General features: G+C 30.9%; 2 protein-coding genes across 4 annotated transcripts in view; both read right to left on the bottom strand.

Moving 5' to 3' along the window:
• The window catches only part of Prosalpha3 (Proteasome alpha3 subunit), a 248,723-nt gene that overhangs the window by 95,177 nt on the left and 134,218 nt on the right, over nt 1–19,328 (bottom strand). Inside the window, exon 1 of one of the 2 annotated variants that reach the window (XM_064217751.1) lies at nt 12,786–12,796. The exons of the other annotated variant lie outside the window; for it this stretch is intronic. The gene's annotated coding sequence lies outside the window, so the exon portion shown is untranslated. Of the gene's footprint in view, nt 1–12,785; nt 12,797–19,328 lie in introns of those variants that run through there. 2 annotated transcript variants of the gene reach the window in all.
• The window catches only part of LOC113398120 (carbohydrate sulfotransferase 11), a 53,999-nt gene that overhangs the window by 33,356 nt on the left and 1,315 nt on the right, over nt 1–19,328 (bottom strand). The window contains exons 2-3 of one of the 2 annotated variants that reach the window (XM_026636716.2): nt 4,906–5,126; nt 4,643–4,699 (exon numbers count right to left, since the gene is read on the bottom strand). In XM_026636716.2, coding sequence (XP_026492501.1) covers nt 4,643–4,699; nt 4,906–5,058 — 210 coding nt within the window. In that variant the 5' untranslated portion in view covers nt 5,059–5,126. The remainder of the gene's footprint in view (nt 1–4,642; nt 4,700–4,905; nt 5,127–19,328) is intronic. The other variant, XM_026636731.2, reaches the window with a different exon arrangement.

A 19,328-nucleotide genomic window follows, 5' to 3' on the forward strand; every position in this document is an offset into this window, starting at 1 on the left:
TTGGTATAACCCTAAAAAACCTAAGCTTTTATTGAAATAAAGAGTTTTTATACTATTCAACATCGATGACTGTGCTGTTATATTTTAAAACAACGTCATTGTGTTGCTATTTTATTTCTTAGCTTTGGTTAAATTGAATAAGAAGTTTTATTTATATAACAAGTATTGGATTGAAAAGTGTTACGTCAGTAAATTCCGTAACATTTAAAACCTGATGCGATTATTGTGAATACGTAATGGATTTTCTTGCAAAATAAATAATTAGAAACCAGATTTTCAACTATTACCTCCAACAACTGTTCGTGTACACTTTGTTTACTATATTGAGACGTTATATGCGATAAACATGGACATTATTTGGTTTTGAGTGTTTGGACTGTCATCAAATATTCTTCCGTCAAACAGCAATACTTTATGTTGTGAATTGAAGGGTGAGTGAGCCAGTGTAGAGATTGTACATACAATCTGACAGCATAAAAAATACCATGGTTTTGTATACATTTAATATGAGGTACCTTTTTTTTATTTCTGAGAATACTAACTGTTATGGATGATTTTCAACGTTATAACTATTTTGCTTATATAAATATAAGCAAAATAATTATAAATAAAAACTTATATTGCATACTTCTCTTGCGAGACCGCGTAAGACTTATTGTGAAACGTCTTGTGCGAGCCAGTCCGAGCGGAAACTGCAAGATTGCTGCCTATGCACATACTTAGTATTTTTTTTATGTAATAGGTAGGCACGGGCAAATGGACCACCTGATGGTAAGTGGTCACCACTGCCCATAGACATTGACGATGTAAGAAATAATAACCATCCCCTACATTACACCAATGGGCCACTAACCTTGGGAGCTAAGATGTTATGTCCCTTGTGCCTGTACTTATATTGGCTCACTCACCCTTCAAACCGGAACACAACAATACTAAGTATTGCTGTTTGGCGGTAGAATATCTGAAGAGTGTGTGGTACCTACCCAGACGGGCTTGCACAAAATCCCTGCCACTAAGAAAAGTTCAATCAATTAACCGCGGTTTCTGTATACATAGAAGAGACCGATGAAGATTTATTGGTTTTTTCAATCAGACTTCAAACATTTATATTCAAACTACGATGCGGATTTCAAATGACTAGTTCTGTTGATTATAATTCTATGGCAGTATTACGTAAATCGTTAGATCAGTCTGATATGACTGTGATTTAAAAATGCGCGCGTCCCGTACCCGTTTGCCGATAACTGCACATTGCGCGTGCGCAATAATTTGGTTAACCCGCTCGCTTTATGCCGCTATTGGCTAAAATTCGAGAGTGTCATCCACCCACAACTTAGCTTGCAAATTTAAATTTGGATTTCCATTAATATCATACAATATTTATGAAACAGTATAGTCAGACACAAGGAATTTATAATATAATGAAGTATTTATTATATAACAATAATATAGAATGTCTCAACTATTAAAAGTATACAAAAGACTCATTTAAAATCAATTGCTATTCAAAGACGTAGGTGACAAAAAAAAAGTTGAAAACGCTGTCAGCAGTTATGTGCCTATTGTATTTATAAGCACTTTATTTAAGAGCATCACAAAAAACTCATTCTTCTTATATGATTCTGTATAAATTGCCTGAACTACGGTTCTTTTATTGCAATAATTAAATCGTACTTTCCGGAAATTGAGGCAGCATCACACTGACGAGCTTCTGAAACATTTTATAAATATGCGTCAAAGTTGCGAAATTGTTCGCAGCATTTTGAGTCCCTTTTTTATGTAATCTTTCTTCCAGCGTTTATTTTTCCTGAACACTCAATAATGAATTCAATCAAAATCAAAAGATTCTTTATTTGAACATTGCCCGTCTCAACCCACGGTAGAGGTATAGCAAAAGACCCGGTCTTCTCCGATAACGGTCAATTCTGAGATCTTCGGTAAGGCGCAACCAGGAAATCTTTTAAAAATCTTTTACACCGAGCACTAGTTGCACTCGGGTGTTTGGCTTAAGACAGGACTGTTTGAGCAGATTCTTATAAATACAGCGTTCAATTACATGAATAGCTATAAATGATTCGAAATATGAATTATACCGAGAAGGAACGAATGATACTACGTAGTTATTCTTTTACACCAATTCACATTGTTGTGTAAATTAAGTACTATGACAATTTATATAAACCGCGTGCGCTCTATAATCAACTGCCTCGGCACCTACCATCAGGTGTGATTACGGTTAAGTTATTTGTTAAAATAAAAAATATTTTTAATTCTTTATTTACAAAGGACCTGGTTTATGAAGAAGTCGAACTACTCTGGACACATTTGAGGATAAAACTTCAAAATAGAATTTGAATGCAACGTAATGTAAATAGCGATCGTGTGAAACATTTCTTACATACAAAAAACCTCTTCTTCTGTCCATGTATTGTTTATATTTGCTATAGTGTGTGTTATGTGTAATATGTATAAAAGCTTAAGTAGTTTTTTTGTAAAAGCGGTTCCCACACCATTCATTTTGTTTGTAACTCGAACACCGTTAGTCGTCGTCTCAACGTAAGGACTTGCATACAGATTTGCTTCTTTTGTCTTATACGTCTATCTTATACGTCTAGTAAATATAAAGTTACTCAAAAAAATATTCCTTTTGTTTTATTGGTACCTAAATAATCCTTTAAACATAAAATATACTATTATAAATATTGTACACCACCTTTGAACTTATCTACTTAAAAAAAATTGAAGTTCACGATCATGTGAACATTATATATATAACAATGCAATCAAAACCATCGGCAAAAGTTGTACATTTGACCACTTATTTTATACTAAAACCTTTAGGTATTGCATCTTTTGATATAAATTTTATGTATATTAGTTTAGAAGATTTTTTCCGTTAGTTACAACGGCGTTACAACGAAAATGGCTCATTTGTTAGTATAGACAAGCTGTTTGCCTTGATGACCTCTATCAAGGATGTTATGGAACTCCGTAAACGTAATCGAAACTATAGGATATCCGAAATAAAAATCTATCCGAAACCGTAACCAAAACCGATAAAAAAAATTTATAGTAGTTTTGTTTTTGGATGGATTTGGATATTATATTAGTTTTTCTTTTCTGTGATTATGTCGAATACTATATAATAACCTTAAATTTAACTTAAATATTAAGCTGTTATTTACAAATCAGAAAGACATTTCAATAATATTTATTTGTATAGATTGTCATTGTCATATTCAAACGATATTTGCAAGACTTGTATAATTAATCGTTAGTTGTGCTTCCTTGGTCAAGTTTTTTTTTTTTTAATCGAACGTATTAGTAAGGAGTTGCATAATGAAGCTCGTCATTTCGTCTTCTGTGACACATAAATGTAAGCACCTCATAAACACTCGGTAAAACTGGTTTTATATGTGTTACGAAATAACTTAAAATTCATAGACATGTTGTAATCTTTTAGGAAATCAAATTGTTATTTGACAGACATTAAACAATACTTGTTAACGCATAATTTTTTTCCTTCATTATATATACTTAAAGTTTCTTAAAAATATTTTGAGATTAATTTTTAACCTGTATATTGTACGTAAGATTCTTTCTATAAAAAGTATTATACATCAAGATTACGAAAATATTTAATTAATTTCTGCTTATAAAAAGTAACAACACTATTTTTCACAATTTGACATCCAATTTTGATTTAATTCCCTGCCAGGCTGGCCCATGCCATCGTTCCGGTATAACGCCAATGACTTATACCGGAACGATGGCACATCAATTAACCGTATAACCATCAAGGCCTGATTTAATGTCACGACTGACGACGTCCTTTCATTCATTTTTTATCTGTTGAACACAAAACATCGACTATAATTTTGAGACCGAATCATGAGACAATCGTTAAAAAATCTTAAATATTTGGATATAAATATTATACCCGATTTTTGCGCGTTAAGCAGTGTGCGTTTCGCCTTTATCCTGTGTTTTGATTAAAAATAATCTTTTTTAAATTTAACGTATACGGAATAATAAAAGAAAATAATTGAACTGTAAAGCTAATAAAATTGTACTTACAGTTAAGATACTGTGATTATTACTATACAGGTCTAATCTTAACTGTTTCTATAATGCAGTTTTATAATACAACAATATGCAGGTTATACAATGTTTTCTTTAATATTATACAACTTGAAAATTTAACAAAAACAAAAGAGGATGACTTCTTTTTTGAATAGTAGTAAAGCCATATTGAATATTTTCATAGCTGAGAAAATAGGCTACATTTTAAATATATATTATTAAATTATGTTAGTTGGTTCTCAGCAGGATAAAGACAAATAATTCGTGCAGAGTCGTCTTTGGACCTTTGTTATTTTTTAATTAAGCTTTGTGCAACATAAGGCTGTTTCATACGGCGCCGCAAAAGAGGCACTATCAACGAATTAACTTAGTAAAATAATGAACAACAACTTTTTTTGAGTATTGCCGTCCCAATATATCACGTATATCACGATTCGTCGTGTGTACGAAAGATAGTGTACAAATGCAAAAAAAGGCCGCGGCGATCGATGGGGCCGCTGCTTTTGTTGCACCATGTGAAAACAGCCTTAGCCTTTCAAGTGACATTTTATTTTATTACCTGTGTCCGTAAAAATGTGGGCGGAAAATATGTTCCGTTTATTTTATAGAAGTCACTCTGGAAAAAAAGAAATTCAATTTGAATGTATTTTTTTGTTATTTTTGCACATAGACGACACGACACGACGTCATGCATTTTTTATATCCAACCAGTCTCGTTGATAATTTTCAGCACTTTTTTATAAATTTGTTTAATTTATGTATAATGAAATGGTTTTTTTATGAATTATATATGGTATTTTTTATTGTCATGCAATTTCTTACCTCTTGATAGAAGACTCGTTTGGAGTTGTACGTCAGATTGTACTGCTGATCAGCTACCATTAGAAGGATGGAGAACGGTAACAGGAAGGCAGCTGCGGCTAAGAACGCAACGCATCGCCCTAGCCTCAAAGCACTGACGTTTCTTCTACCCATTTTGATATATTTTTTAATTTTTCACTATCACAAAATCATTTACAACTTTGTCTATTACATTGTTTTATCTATGGACATTTTAATATTTTTAATTTTAAATAACTCGTATATAAATAAATTTACTTTACTACATGTGATTATAACGCGATTTCGTATAATTATAACCCCTCTACTGACAGAGTGCGGGGAGTACGAATGTGGTATCTGGTTCTGTTCTTTAATTCAATTAAATTCGTGTTTTTATATCTGGCAAATTTAAGCAAGAATAGTAGCAATTATTACAAGGACAATAGTCCAAGAGAAAAGGGTCGAACTTACGACTTTTTACATCGCTAGGCGGCCCGTAAATCATTGCACTATTGACGCTATTACACTCCCTTGAGAGTGTCGCAGGTTTTAGGAACGTAATGTAACCCGCAGCACTCGACCAAGTCACACATACTCCCCGCTTGCTCTGAGAGGGTTGCATAATGGTTTTCTTTCTTATTTTTTTAACTACCAATTTAATTCCCATTAACTTCTACAAATGAGAACGATCATTACAACCATTTAAAATTGTTACAACGTAACATACCTACCTATATCATTTTTTAAGGTTAATGCACTACGTAATTCCCGCCAAAACGATAAGATGGCGCCTCGACCCCGCTCGAGGCCTATCCTCTACTCTGATTAGTCGTAACATATGATACAATATTATTATAATAACTTTTAATTTATTAGTAAGATCATACGCAATTTAAGAAACATATATACAGAAGTGCGTTTTAATAAAGTTTCTAATACATTATTATTCTCTGAAATTATACCGGAGCTCAAATGAAAAAAGGCAATCAAGTATAAATTATTAAGGTATTAAAAAAATTGAGTTCGTTTGTGCGAGCGAGTGGTGAAATTGCCTTAATATCGAAAAGCAATTTTCTTAAGAACGGGCGAGGGTATTTTCTGGAAATTAAATTGCATCTCTGCAGAAGTCTGTCGATGCCGATAGGCATTTCGTTGTAAAAATCGTTTCTATATTTTCATTAATAAATTACATTTAAATATTAGGTAAATATATTTATGTTTATTTAGATGGTTTAAAGTACTGACACAATGGTTATTGATACTGTTTTACAATTGTAATTAAGTCGTAAGTCGTAAGACACAAAACCGAATTTGATGAGATTTGGCATACCAAATTCGGTTTTGTGGATTGGCCGTGAAAGAGCGTCAGACAGACAGACAGAGTTACTTTCACATTTATAATATTAGTATTGATAAAATAAAAAATGAACAACAATCTCACGTTATAAACAATAAAGAGGCTTTTTTGTTTTGTGACTTTGAACATAACATATACAGTACTTTTTTGAAAATTAAACTTGTTTAAAGAAACAAATAAAATAATAAAAAGTGAATAAGCAGCAGCAGCAGCTCGGAGAACAGACGTACAAACACACATACATACAATACATATATATACATGAGCCGGCGAATAGAGTGCACGTGTTTGCACAGACTCTTGAAGACTTTAAAATCCCATACACAGAACATCAATGAAGACTTTGAATCGTGTTTAAAAAATAACATATAATTAATTAATATACTAGTACACGGAATGTTTAATTTAATTATTTGTTTATTTTTATCAGGCTTCCAATTCAGAGGTCGGAATAAATCAAATTAAAAAAATGTAATATATTTGTATATCTAGATGGAATGACGCACTACAAAACAACTAAAACAAACGAGGCAACTTCACTATCTTGGTGTGCGTGATTGTTACTCTATCGTCATACTATTTACTAGTGAGCGTGTACTTAGTAGTCAATCGTTGGCCATTATGTTTTCCGATGTCTTCTAAGCTGTAATAGTGTTATTTGAACATATAAATTACCAAATACATTTAAACCACAGATCTGCTTTACTTAGCTGTGCGAATAACTTTTTAAAAACAATTATAATTTTATGAAATCCGATTCAATGATAAAATAAGTATTTATTCAATTAATTATTATTTTTTATTCGAAAGTATACACTCGAAGATTAATGCATATTTTTGCATATATATAATATTAGTAAGATTAATTGCATAATTGCATTCCGTATAATATGTAACAAAAGAAATGTTGTGTATTAGGTCAGTGGAACTAAGTCATGCTGATTTGAACTTCTTTGGCACGATGCATCGTTCATTTGCCAAGTGTTATAGCAAATGTTAGAGAGAACTGTGTCATGTATTATTTTCGCTTCTGAAAATTCCTTAAATATTTTTTTTCTTGTATATATAAACCATCATATACTTAATATGTGTGAATTACAATAATTATAAAAAACTCATATTTAAAAATGAGACGATAAATGAAAAGACACATAACAGTTTATTCTAGTGTTGTATAATAAATGAAAGTTGTGTGTTTTACCAAGCGAATCGCACTAAAGAATCGTTTTGTACCGACTAGTAATTAAAATTCAGTAGGCCCTTGTTTATATTCTATTTATATTCAAGATTTATATAGTTTCCTTGTATCAAAATTCAACGAACTGTTATTGTAAGTTTAAATATTTCATATTTTGCTTTGAGGATGTTAAATTACCTATTATTAATATAATACAGAGTATATATTATAATAATCAATACGAACGTACGTTCAAACCTACTGTTAAGAATAATATTAAAATCGATATCATTATAATATATATTAAAATATTTTTATGTTACTGTAACTAGACGTAATTTTATTAAGTAGGTAATATTCGAATTATAATAAATCTAGCAACCCGCCCCGGCTTCACACAGGTGCAAAGGTGATACTAAATATACTACAGAATATATAACGTGCACAGCATTTTGTCATTGGTCAATACAAACCGCTACGTGCCTGTATTTTGAATCTGTAATATCTTCGAAAATATTCAATATATTTGAGGTATTTAAGGTATTATTCAAAATTTAATTGGATAAAGACTAATGATGTATTGCTTTAAATCGCTGCGTAAATAAGCCACTATTTCTTGTAAAAAAAAAGGAAAGTATAAAATATAGTTATTGTGGGTTATCCTTAAGAGATAAACATATACAATCGACTTTTTTGTAGACCATTCAAAGGTGTACAATACTGTATTACATTATTTTGATCTAACTCGTAGGGTTCAGCCAGAGTTTGCAATGGAAGCACAGAAAAATCGGTTTATTTACGACATTACATTAGAAACCTCTAAAATTATCAGTGTTTCTCTACTATATTATGCATATATTATACATATAAACCTTCCTCTTGAATCACTATATGTATTAAAAAAACCGCGTCAAAATCCATTTCGTAGTTTAAAAGATCTAAGCATACATAGTAGGGTCAGACAGACAGCAGGAAGCGACTTTGTTTTATACTATGTAGTGTCATATAAATATACTTACAGTGTTATAATATTATCTAAGTACATACCTACGTTGTTAATGAAATTTTTAATTAGTGTGAAAGCGGTTATATTAAAGAATCTTTTTTGATTGAGTTATTGCGAGGGAAATGTCACGGTTCCCGTCAGGCGTTCAGTAATTGCGGTAATAACGGTAACAGCACTAATAGACTACACGCCTAACTTTTATTACTATAACCTATTTACGTAATACGGAATGTTAATTCCATACACGAAAATTTAAAAAAATATATCTATTTATCTGTCATTTTTTTCGTTTTGGTATTTCAAGTTTGTTTTTAATATATGACAGTTGTAATGTGTAGAATGACGGTTGCTATTGAAGTGAAACTTCTTTGAACGAGATGGGAGTATAATTTCAAGGTCGATTACTGTAACATTAAGAGTGGGGCTGCGTCAAAATACTTCACTCACACAAACACATGTATATTTTTTATCTATACGTAATTTAAATCTCAAAACTATCGGTCATAATGTTTATTATTTTTAAATACGCAGATTTAAGTGTTAAAAAAAAATAAAATAATAATAAATGTGATAATTAATCGATTAATTTTTATTTCACAAATAAATAGCTGTAATAAAACAAGCTCATATTGCATTGTTAATCACGCGATGTTTGTTTTGTAAGTAAAAATATTCTAGTAGTATACATGCATATTATCTATATTATTACATGTTGTGAGCAGTAGACACCGCGAGTGTATAATAATAAAAAGGCAAAGGGAAAAATTAAAAGAATTAAAAAAAAATTTTTTTTTCGTGTGCATTGTTATCTGTGAAACTACTGAACGGATTTTTTCTTGCGGTTTTCTCAGGTTGATTCAGCTTAGCTTGGAGATATTTTAGATCCTTTTTCGTTGAAATGGAATGTGAGTTAAGACCGTTATTGTAATTTAAATAAACACGCGGACAAAGTCGCGGGCACCGGCTATTTATTACAAATTATAGTAAACATTGTTAATAAATTAGAAATTAAATACGATGACTTAAAAGTTACAAATAACTTTACGATATGATTATTGTTAAATAAAACGAATACGTTCGAACTTAATCGTTCAAAAAAAAAAAACAAGCAAATACTCTATAGAATATATTTATTATTTACGCTATAAATATCTGCTATATAAACAACTAAGTATATAAAAAACGTAAATGACCACATGATTGATTGCCGCGCGCTGTTCTCGGAAATTTAAGAAATGAGTAATTCGATTTTTTTTGAGCCAAAATTGTTTGTTGTCATGCGCGGTAACGACGTTGTGAACGAAAATTGGAGTACAAACATTCTTTTGGATATATTCCAAGGTTTCCGAATGTTTGGAGAATGATAAAGCTCATTTGTCTAAGAAGTGATGTGGTATTGATTACTATACAAATAGTTTTGATACTTGCTATTCTTTTATTTTATTTTTTTTATTTTTTACACACGATGGATTTGGGAGATTATATAATAATTCATTAGAGAACTGTGTATGTAAAGTATTTTGAATACATTTAATCCATTTTTTGGATAATTCTTCAGAAAAAAATTGACCACTAAAAATTGTTTTGTTGTGACTCCTCTTAAGGCAAAGTTTAATTGGAAGATTTAAAGGAAGTAACCAACTAGCCGAAATTCCAAAACGCTGATGCACACAGGCGGACTGGTGAGGTCATAAATTTATCAGAGGCATGGGAATGAATAACCTATCTTATATATTTAAATTAATAGCGTTAGCCGATTTTTGGCCCAGTGATTATGGGACGATGGCTGCATATAAAAAATCGGTTATGGTCTCATTTTGAAGAGAAGCCGTAGATGTGTAGATAATTAAAGAGGATTCTTGTTTGCAATTTACTAAATTCTTACGATTTAACAAAGAATTAATTTTAGAGAGCGGAAAATAGTTACTGGCCGGTTAGAGAGCGGTACTACGGCTGTATAAGAAAAAAATGAAAAGGTAAACATTCTAACTTAACTAATGTATACTAATTGATATTAAAAATATAATTTAAAAAAGTTTTTATCATTTTGACGCCAAACTTCCTAAAAAATCTTTGAATGAACGCGAAGTTTCGCGGGAAACTCACTAGTGTTATTGTAAACGTTGCTTTCCCGGTTTCTGAAGCCACAAACGCCGGTTAAGAACTGCATGTTCGTGCCATTTGGACATCCCGATTACTAAATTGAATATTGTTACCTACAATAAAAATATATCGGTAGGAATGAATAACTAATAATTTTATTTATTAGAAAGAAACATAAAATAATCACCAAAACACCGAAATATACTTATCGTTTATAAAAGGGGAAATGCGACGTGTATTTATTTGTTTGATGTGTGAATATACATATGATACATAATCAGCCTGTAAATTTCCCAGTGCTGGGCTAAGGCCTCCTCTCCCGTTGAGGAGAAGGTATGGAGCATATTCCACCACGCTGCTCCAATGCGGGTTGGTGGAATACAAATGTGGCAGAATTTCGTTGAAATTAGACACACGCAGGTTTCCTCACGATGTTTTCCTTCACCGCCGAGCACGAGATGAATTATAAACACAAATTAAGCACATGAAAATTCAGTGGTGCCTGCCTGGGTTTGAACCCAAAATCATCGGTTAAGATGCACGCGTTCTAACCACTGGGCCATCTCGGCTCATACTACATATGATATTTTTGCATATTACTCCAAACAAACCAGAGAAACCGTGCCGAGATAAGTTATTTAATCTTCTGATAAATACTTTACTAACTTCTGTCTCGTACATCAACATATATTTATATATAAGACAAGTATTTATTATTCAGCGAATGAAACGACAAATCTTGATTAAATACCGGGAATTGTTCAGAATAACACGAACATCTTGAATCTGGCCGTGCAACCGGTTCTTGTAAAAGAATTTCGCAATACGCTGTTTAAATGCATTCGCGTCGTAAGCGCATTTTTTCACGCAATTTTTATTAAACACGTAATATATTATTTATATTTATGATTTTTATAATGTTACTTGTTTAGTACAAGTGGTGGTACAGTTTTTGCAACCGTCTGTGTAGGTATTACCCACCGATAACAGAATATTGACTTCTATCTATTAGAAAAGAACTAATTTGTTAATTGCATAAAAATTAATAAATGTATATTAATTATTTTAATTGAACTTTTTCAATTGATTTTTTATCGGGAGACATTACGCAAATTAATGGTTATTCATACCACACCCGTACTAGACTTGTTATAGTTAAACATAAAAATCATGTATCGTTTAAGGAAAACGGTGTATATAAATTCAACGACAATACAAAAGGAGGAATGATCAGTTATGATAAGATGCTTTGTATAAAACAAACAATTTAAATTTCGAATGCAAGTTCGCGAAAGAGAGACATAACATTATTAATTTATTTATATTTCAAGCTACCCATCCCAGTTTCGCAAAGGTAGAACTATGGTCCGCATAAAATGTTTATATTGTAATTATACTCTCTATTCCAACCATAAGAGGAGTAAAGCCAAATAAACAACATTTGACAACAAATTTCTATCGATATCATTGGTCGAGGGCTTGATTAATCTATGATATTCACTATGGATTTGCGAAAAAATGGCGTTTTGAACGTCGACGAAACTGTTATCGGAATTTTGGAAGTCAAATTAAATTGGATATAAGTAGTTTGGTGTAATAGATTCATTATAGATATATATTTTATATATTAGTCATAAACTCTTAGTAGTGCACAATATAGCTGAGTTATTAGCAAATAGCATGAAATACGTAAATGTAACGTTTGTTTATCTTTTACGCCGCTCATGTCGGTACAATTTTAGCCGGTATGATTTTATTTCCGACGTTTTCAAAAGCTAAATTAATTATTCCCATAAACTTTTTTCATTAAAACCCGTTCAGTTGTTTTTGAATTTATAACGATCAGTGGCGTGTATAGGCTTTAATAAGCAGAGAAGCGATAGTTTCGGTTAAATCATGTAAAGAACCTTACTGTGAGTTGTTACTCGATTTTAAAACCGTTTTTAACCCATTTCAAACGTTATGTTTTTAAAATTTTGTATTTATCGATCGCTTAGGGCCGGTTCTGTAAGTTTGGGACGTTAAGTACATACGCAAACGTTACCGTGGCGCCCCCTAAAAGGCGGAGAGGGTACTGTTTGTTTTTAGTTGGCATTCATAACCGCAACATAACCGCAAGTCATATGTGGTGAACGTGTATTTTTCCCCAGCGACAACAAAACAAGATTCTATAGACATACCATTCAATATGGTCTTATAAAGACAAAATATATATATATTTTTGAATTCCGATATACTTATTCAAAAATGATATAAGGTTGAGGCAGCTTATAACGTTAATTCAATGATTTGCAAACACATTTGCATATAAAAATTGTATTAGTGTAAAAAAATATGTATAAGAATTAGTGACGTTAATTAAATTAACATTTAGCTATTAATTATCCGATTCCGCAGTGAAATAGCGTTTTTATCTGTTTGATTTAGGTGAGCCGACCGGTAAATGGACCAGATGATGGTCACCGCTGTCCATAGACATTGGTATTGTATGAAAAAATAACCATTCCTTACATAACCAATGCCCCACCAGCCACCAACCTTGGCCACTATAAATATGACCTTAACTACACTGGATCACTCAAAACAATGCTAAGTATCCTGGACGTTTATAAAGGTATTTTTTATTATTCTAATATTAAGGATTTTTCATAAGACCTTATTATCAAAAAAAAAAATGTAAATCAAGAAGGTCATATCAATTGATATTGCATTGAGTAGTTAAGTCATTTTAAAGGCATTTGAGATCATCTGATCTCAAATGTCATTAAAATGTTAATCTTTACCTTATCATATCACAAATATAATCCAAATTGTCTCTATAAAATATAAATACACCCACAATTATGTTCAGTAATTGTGAGTGATATCAAATTATGAATTCTTATTATGTGTAGCAAATCCTCTAGTGTGAACTCAGCTTATAGTAGAATTCCGTAGTCATGACAATTAAACTAAACAAGGTTGTCCGGAGACACATAAGATATAATTTGTATATGCACAATGCGTGAAGTGAGAAGTCAGTACGATAATATCTTAAAGTAATTGAGTAATTTCATTGAGTGTTTTCTATTCATTTGCCTATTTTCTTAATTAAAAAAAAAAACTAACTATGCATATAGTTAGTTCTTTTTGTAAATTCAAAGTAACTGTGCCCTATATTTCCTTGTTAACGGCAAGCAAAGGTTAAGTTAAAGATTAAATTTGTCATTCTTCGAACTCGAAGACGTTCTTAAGTTTGCATTCTGAATTTATGCAAGAATATTTTGTTACGATATAAGGACCTTTGTAAGCATTTTATTACACAAATAAATATAGATAATAGACATAAATATAATAGATAGAATAGTAAAAACATTGTTTGTAAAATATGATAAGCTTATGGAATGATAAAAGTCCACTCTAACGATAGTTTCCCTGACCATTACATGACAGTAAAATTTATTACAATACTAACATTATGTTATGTACATTATCCAGATTAACATAGATAACGTTTTATTTTTATTATTTTTTGTTTATAATATGTTATACAACTCTATCGAGCTCACCAAGTAGATCTTAACCCATGGGGTATTATGAATGAATACCCAAGAAAGCCTCGTTAAGTTTACGAGCGTTTGCGTTTACAATAATAAATGTAATTTTTAATTTGTAATTGTATTTTCTGGGTTCTAGATTTCGCTTAACATATAATAATAATAATTTATTTATTTAAGCGTAATATTGAACAAAAACAAAATGTGAAAAAACTGCGATAGTATAAAACTGTGGTGCAGTTATTAACGCCCGCCAACAAAGCGACATTGCTGTATTATTTACAGACACTTAAATTGCACATATTTGTTAAATATATATATATAATAAAATAATGAAAATACAAGTCTCGCTCTGCCTGCAGGTGATTTTCCGTAAGGATAACCAGAACATATTTGATCTATTCCTATTGACAAAGGAGTAAGGATAAACTAACCTCAGATTTACATATTGTATACGATTTGCTAATAACTGTGTTATATATATATATATATATATATATATATATTTAATAGTTAACCGTAATAAGAATTGCTGTTTGGCAACCAAGACGGGCTTACTCAAAGAACTTCCGCCAATAAATATTATAAACAACAAGCAGTTTTATTATGGTCTAATATATGTATGTATTTGTAATGGTCTTTAATCGTTAAATATATCTTTAATTATAACAACACTATATTTTTATATAGTGTTGTTATAATATGGTATAGACTACATTCTCAACCGCCAATAGAGCAGCGTCATGGATAAGCTTTGTCCAGATGTCGATTATCATATATTTATTTATATAAGGCTTCTTTGGTATTTTTATGGATGTTCCTTTCACATTATAGGTGATAAAAATGTTCGCCTTGACATACTAAAATATTGAAGTCCGCATAATGTTACCGAACACGTGAAGATCAACTTCGACTAAAAAATATAAATAAAATGTTAACATATATATGTGCGTGACATCATATCTGTGTATGAAAGGCGTGTATTAATTACGTTAATTAGATTTTCACTTGTATAAATTAATTTAAACTTCCACGTTCCGTTTATTAATACAAATATATTATTTGTATACGTATTTAAAATAATATGATGTTAATACATTGGATGGATTGATATTTTATATAGTTTCTGGTGAACAATAATCATTAGAATAACTTCGAGCATTTGAATGTTTTTTTTTATAATTAAAACTAGCGACCCGCCCCGTCTTCGTACGATTGCAATGCTGATACTAAATATACTACAGTATGTTTTTATATGCATAAAACGTTTACAGTTTTTCAGTAATTAGACAATACAAACCGTTAATTAAAAATATTCCTTTAAATGATATGCTGTAAAGGGACATATTGATCTATATTAAATGCTCAATGTATTTAAGGTACTGAATTCGATAAGAATTAATGCTGTATTACTTAAAATCTTTTCGAAAATTATCCAAAGAAATTTTATAAGTTGTAAAATGTTTAAACCAAGAACGTAATGGATTTAAATAAAATTGAAAAGGCAATAAATGGTCAGGGTGGGATTACTTTTATTCAGAAATACAAAATTATTGTTGAAAAAAAACTAAAATACTTTTGAACGAAGTTTTTAGAATCAATTTGAAAATCATGTTTTTTTTTTCTTGTTATTGAACACATTTGAAGGTGTGTTTTTTATAAAACTTTTTACTTACATTATTATAATATATAATTTTGTTAGTTTTATTGATACCTAATACCAAATCAATATTTTTTATTAAATTATATACTCAAACTGGTATTAAAGCAACGCGGAATAGCTTTTTAGCTCTTTACCCAGCATTGTAAATATAAATAAATATATATATGTTTTTAATCAGTGTTCCAAAAGGGTATATAGAATTTATACAGCAAATTCTTATAGCTATGATTTGACATAGTTGAATATGAATTACCTATTTCATAGATTAGTAAAACCCCAGATAATTGAATGCAAATTGGGGACATTTAATCGGCCTATGCGTGAAAAGCTGTACATTGATTCCATCTAACTAATGGACATATTTCATTTAATGAGTATTATAATTATTATACGATTCAATAAGGTATGTCTTCACATCAAGGTCGATAAGTGATTGTCTCCTACGCGCAACATGGATATGTAGACTCTTTAATTTATAAGCCATACAATTTATAAGGTTTCACTTTCAAATGGAATAACTTAAATATACTTAAGACTAAGACCCATATCGACGATGAACAAAAAAATATTTAGATGGAATATAAATAATAAAAAAATATTATAATTACAGATTGTTATAAGGCTTCGTAGTACCTATATAAGTTAAGCCTAAGAAGAATTTGAAACAAATTTTATATCTGAATTTAATAGAATTCATATAAAACCATAGGCAACAAGTTTTTTTGGGAGGGTCATCCTTTTACTAACTCGGTCAAAAATTCATCTCAGTGTGATTCAGTTCGTTCACATTTTTACCCTTTAACCTTAGAAGTTCATATACTTGTTACCCGACTCCAAAAGGAAAAAGGTTAATAATATTATTATAGGTGCTAGGTTAGATAGAAAGGTTTAGGGCTCTGTGAAAGCCCTTCTGGGTACCATTTATAACATATTCTACCCAAACAGCAATGCTTAGTATTGTTGTGATCTGGTAACCAATTCTACATATTTATAACGCTAACGACGCTTCAACTCTATTCTGATAATCATAATTGAGGATCAATTGTACTTATTTATATCAGTTACGATACGATCTAGATTTTTCGATCCAACTTTGACCGAACCGCAACTGCATCGTTGCCTTTAAAGAATAGTTGAACCACAACGATTAAATTGCAATTCGATTGCGATAAACTGTCTATGTTGGTAAAGTTGGAGCCAGTGTTGGAAGGTGTGGAAGCCAGCATATAGAACGGTTATCCTTAGGGCGCAAATTTTTATGAGCGGTGGTGTTCGCTTTGTCAGGTGGGTTTATTAACTGCGTTGTGTTTAAAATATAAAAAATTGATCAGGTATTCGTTAAGGTACATTGAAATAGTTTTTAATTGGGCTATATGTTTGCAACTTATACAATTATTCAGAAGTCACGAACAAACACAGCTCGGTAAGAATAAGTTATCAACAGAAACTTTAGCAAACTTATCTTCCAACTTTTCTTCGATGACTGTAACTCTTGATAAAATATTTTTAATGTCATTCCATCGTTTGTTCTAAAGATAATCAAAGCGAAAGAAATATCATGAATAAGTGACTATGAAAATGTGTTAATTTCTCTTTTCAAAAAGAGAGACCAAGGAATCGTCGCCGAAACTCGAGGGTTATAAGTCAGGCAAGCGCTAAGGTATCCTGCATGTTACGTACTCTCTAATATCGTCCAATACAATTAGTTATCATGTCTTATCAAATGACCATGTATTGAATAGAAGATCCAGCCAGCGAAGATCTGCTGATGTTCAGTAATAAGATAAAAACAAACACCGAAATGTATTAAAGTAAAATGTAAAAAAGGCACATGCAACTGTGAGCGTGGATGTTGTTAAATAATGAAAAAAAAATAATAATCATATATTGAACAATAAATTAAAATATACGTAGTAAAATCGTATCCAGCGAAGGAAAGGCTTAATTTTTTATTTCATTTTTTTTTAAAAAGGCAACTGTTATCTCATTTTTTCCTTTTTATTTATTTAAGTAGGACAGGTAATATTTTTAACAATAAAAATGTCTCATTATTTTAAAAAAGGTTCGCTACAAATATTAGATTAAGGTTACAAATTATAATATATCCGTTAAATCAGAAATCAGGACGAATAGAAATTATGTAACAACCTTTATTAGAATGAGGTCGTACTAGTGAGCATTATACCGCGTGCCGTCACGGCATACGTGTCGGTCCCCAAAGCGCGCCAAAAGGCGATTCACATCGAAGTGTATTGATACAAGAATAGATTACTCTTACTTTTTACATTTAGCGTGGCATTGAACAGCGTTAGAGAATAGACGTGAAACTAGATTGTGACTATAGAAGCCGCCGGTTGACCTCGGGATGAGATCGCGAAGTACTCGTAATGCGACAAAAAATTAGCATCGACGAATAAATGTAATCGGAAATTCAGCAGTAAAGCTTTTCTTCTTATTTATGTATTTATAAGGTACATTACTAGTATTTAGTATGATATAAATAACAGTCTATTGAAAAAAGAGATTCATAATTATGAATATTGGCAAATTAATAGTGCATCGCAGTGCATTTTTTTTCGTTTAATTGAGATAAATACAACTAACCTTAGACCTGAAATATATCGTACATTAGTCTTCATTATACCAAATCAATAACCGTTTGTAATAACGTCGAATTTAAGACATTAAAAAAATACTACCGTCCTGTTAGGTATGTACTTATTAGAAAACTACAAAGGAACCGACTCAATGAAACGGTAACCTAAGTATGTTAAATTCATAAGGCAATCAAATGTGATTTGAAAGTAGGTAGGTAGTTTGCAGGCAAATAATTTACTCGGAGCATCCGCAAGCATCAAGAATGTTCGATAAAAGCTTTAGTCACGCCATTTGCTCATTCAAGCTTGCAATTCAAACTTTAACTAAAGAATCAAACCTACATTTATGTGTATATAGGTAGAGTACATTACACGGATTTTATATAAGATTTTAAACTTAAACAAACACGAGTTGTCTTTAATTTGCAAGAATATGTTTTTACGTTTAACGACAACGATTTTATATTTATAATAAGTTAATTTAAAGAATGTTTTGTAATAATAACGCGTATTAAAACTAAATAATAATAGTATGTCATTTTTTTATTTTGCCTTTCATTTGTTCCGAGAGGGCACAGATAATTTCGCCAATGTCACGTACGTCATTCGTTATTTTGTAGATTTAAAATATTTTCGATGATAACCTACATACAATATTTTAGTGTATTGGTGTTTACGTTTTCAACAACATTTTCTAAATAAGAACTTATTTTTATGTATCAATTATTTAATTGTAATGGTATTGAGTTTGTTTATTTTTTTCAGAAATGCAATGCAATCATTATTATCAGACTATTGTTATAAATTCAATTCAAAGCCAATCTGCCTGTCTGTTTGCTACCTCATCACGACTAAACCAATGAAGCGTTACTTCGACAATTCAACATGAATGTAGCCTGGCTCCTGAATTAGCAAAAAAGGACCGACATCAATTACAGGATTTACGAAATTAATATGACGAGGAAGGAGTCGAAGGTTGCTGCT

The sequence above is a fragment of the Vanessa tameamea genome, chromosome 18 (genome assembly GCF_037043105.1).
Source record: "Vanessa tameamea isolate UH-Manoa-2023 chromosome 18, ilVanTame1 primary haplotype, whole genome shotgun sequence".
Classification (NCBI taxonomy): domain Eukaryota; kingdom Metazoa; phylum Arthropoda; class Insecta; order Lepidoptera; family Nymphalidae; genus Vanessa; species Vanessa tameamea.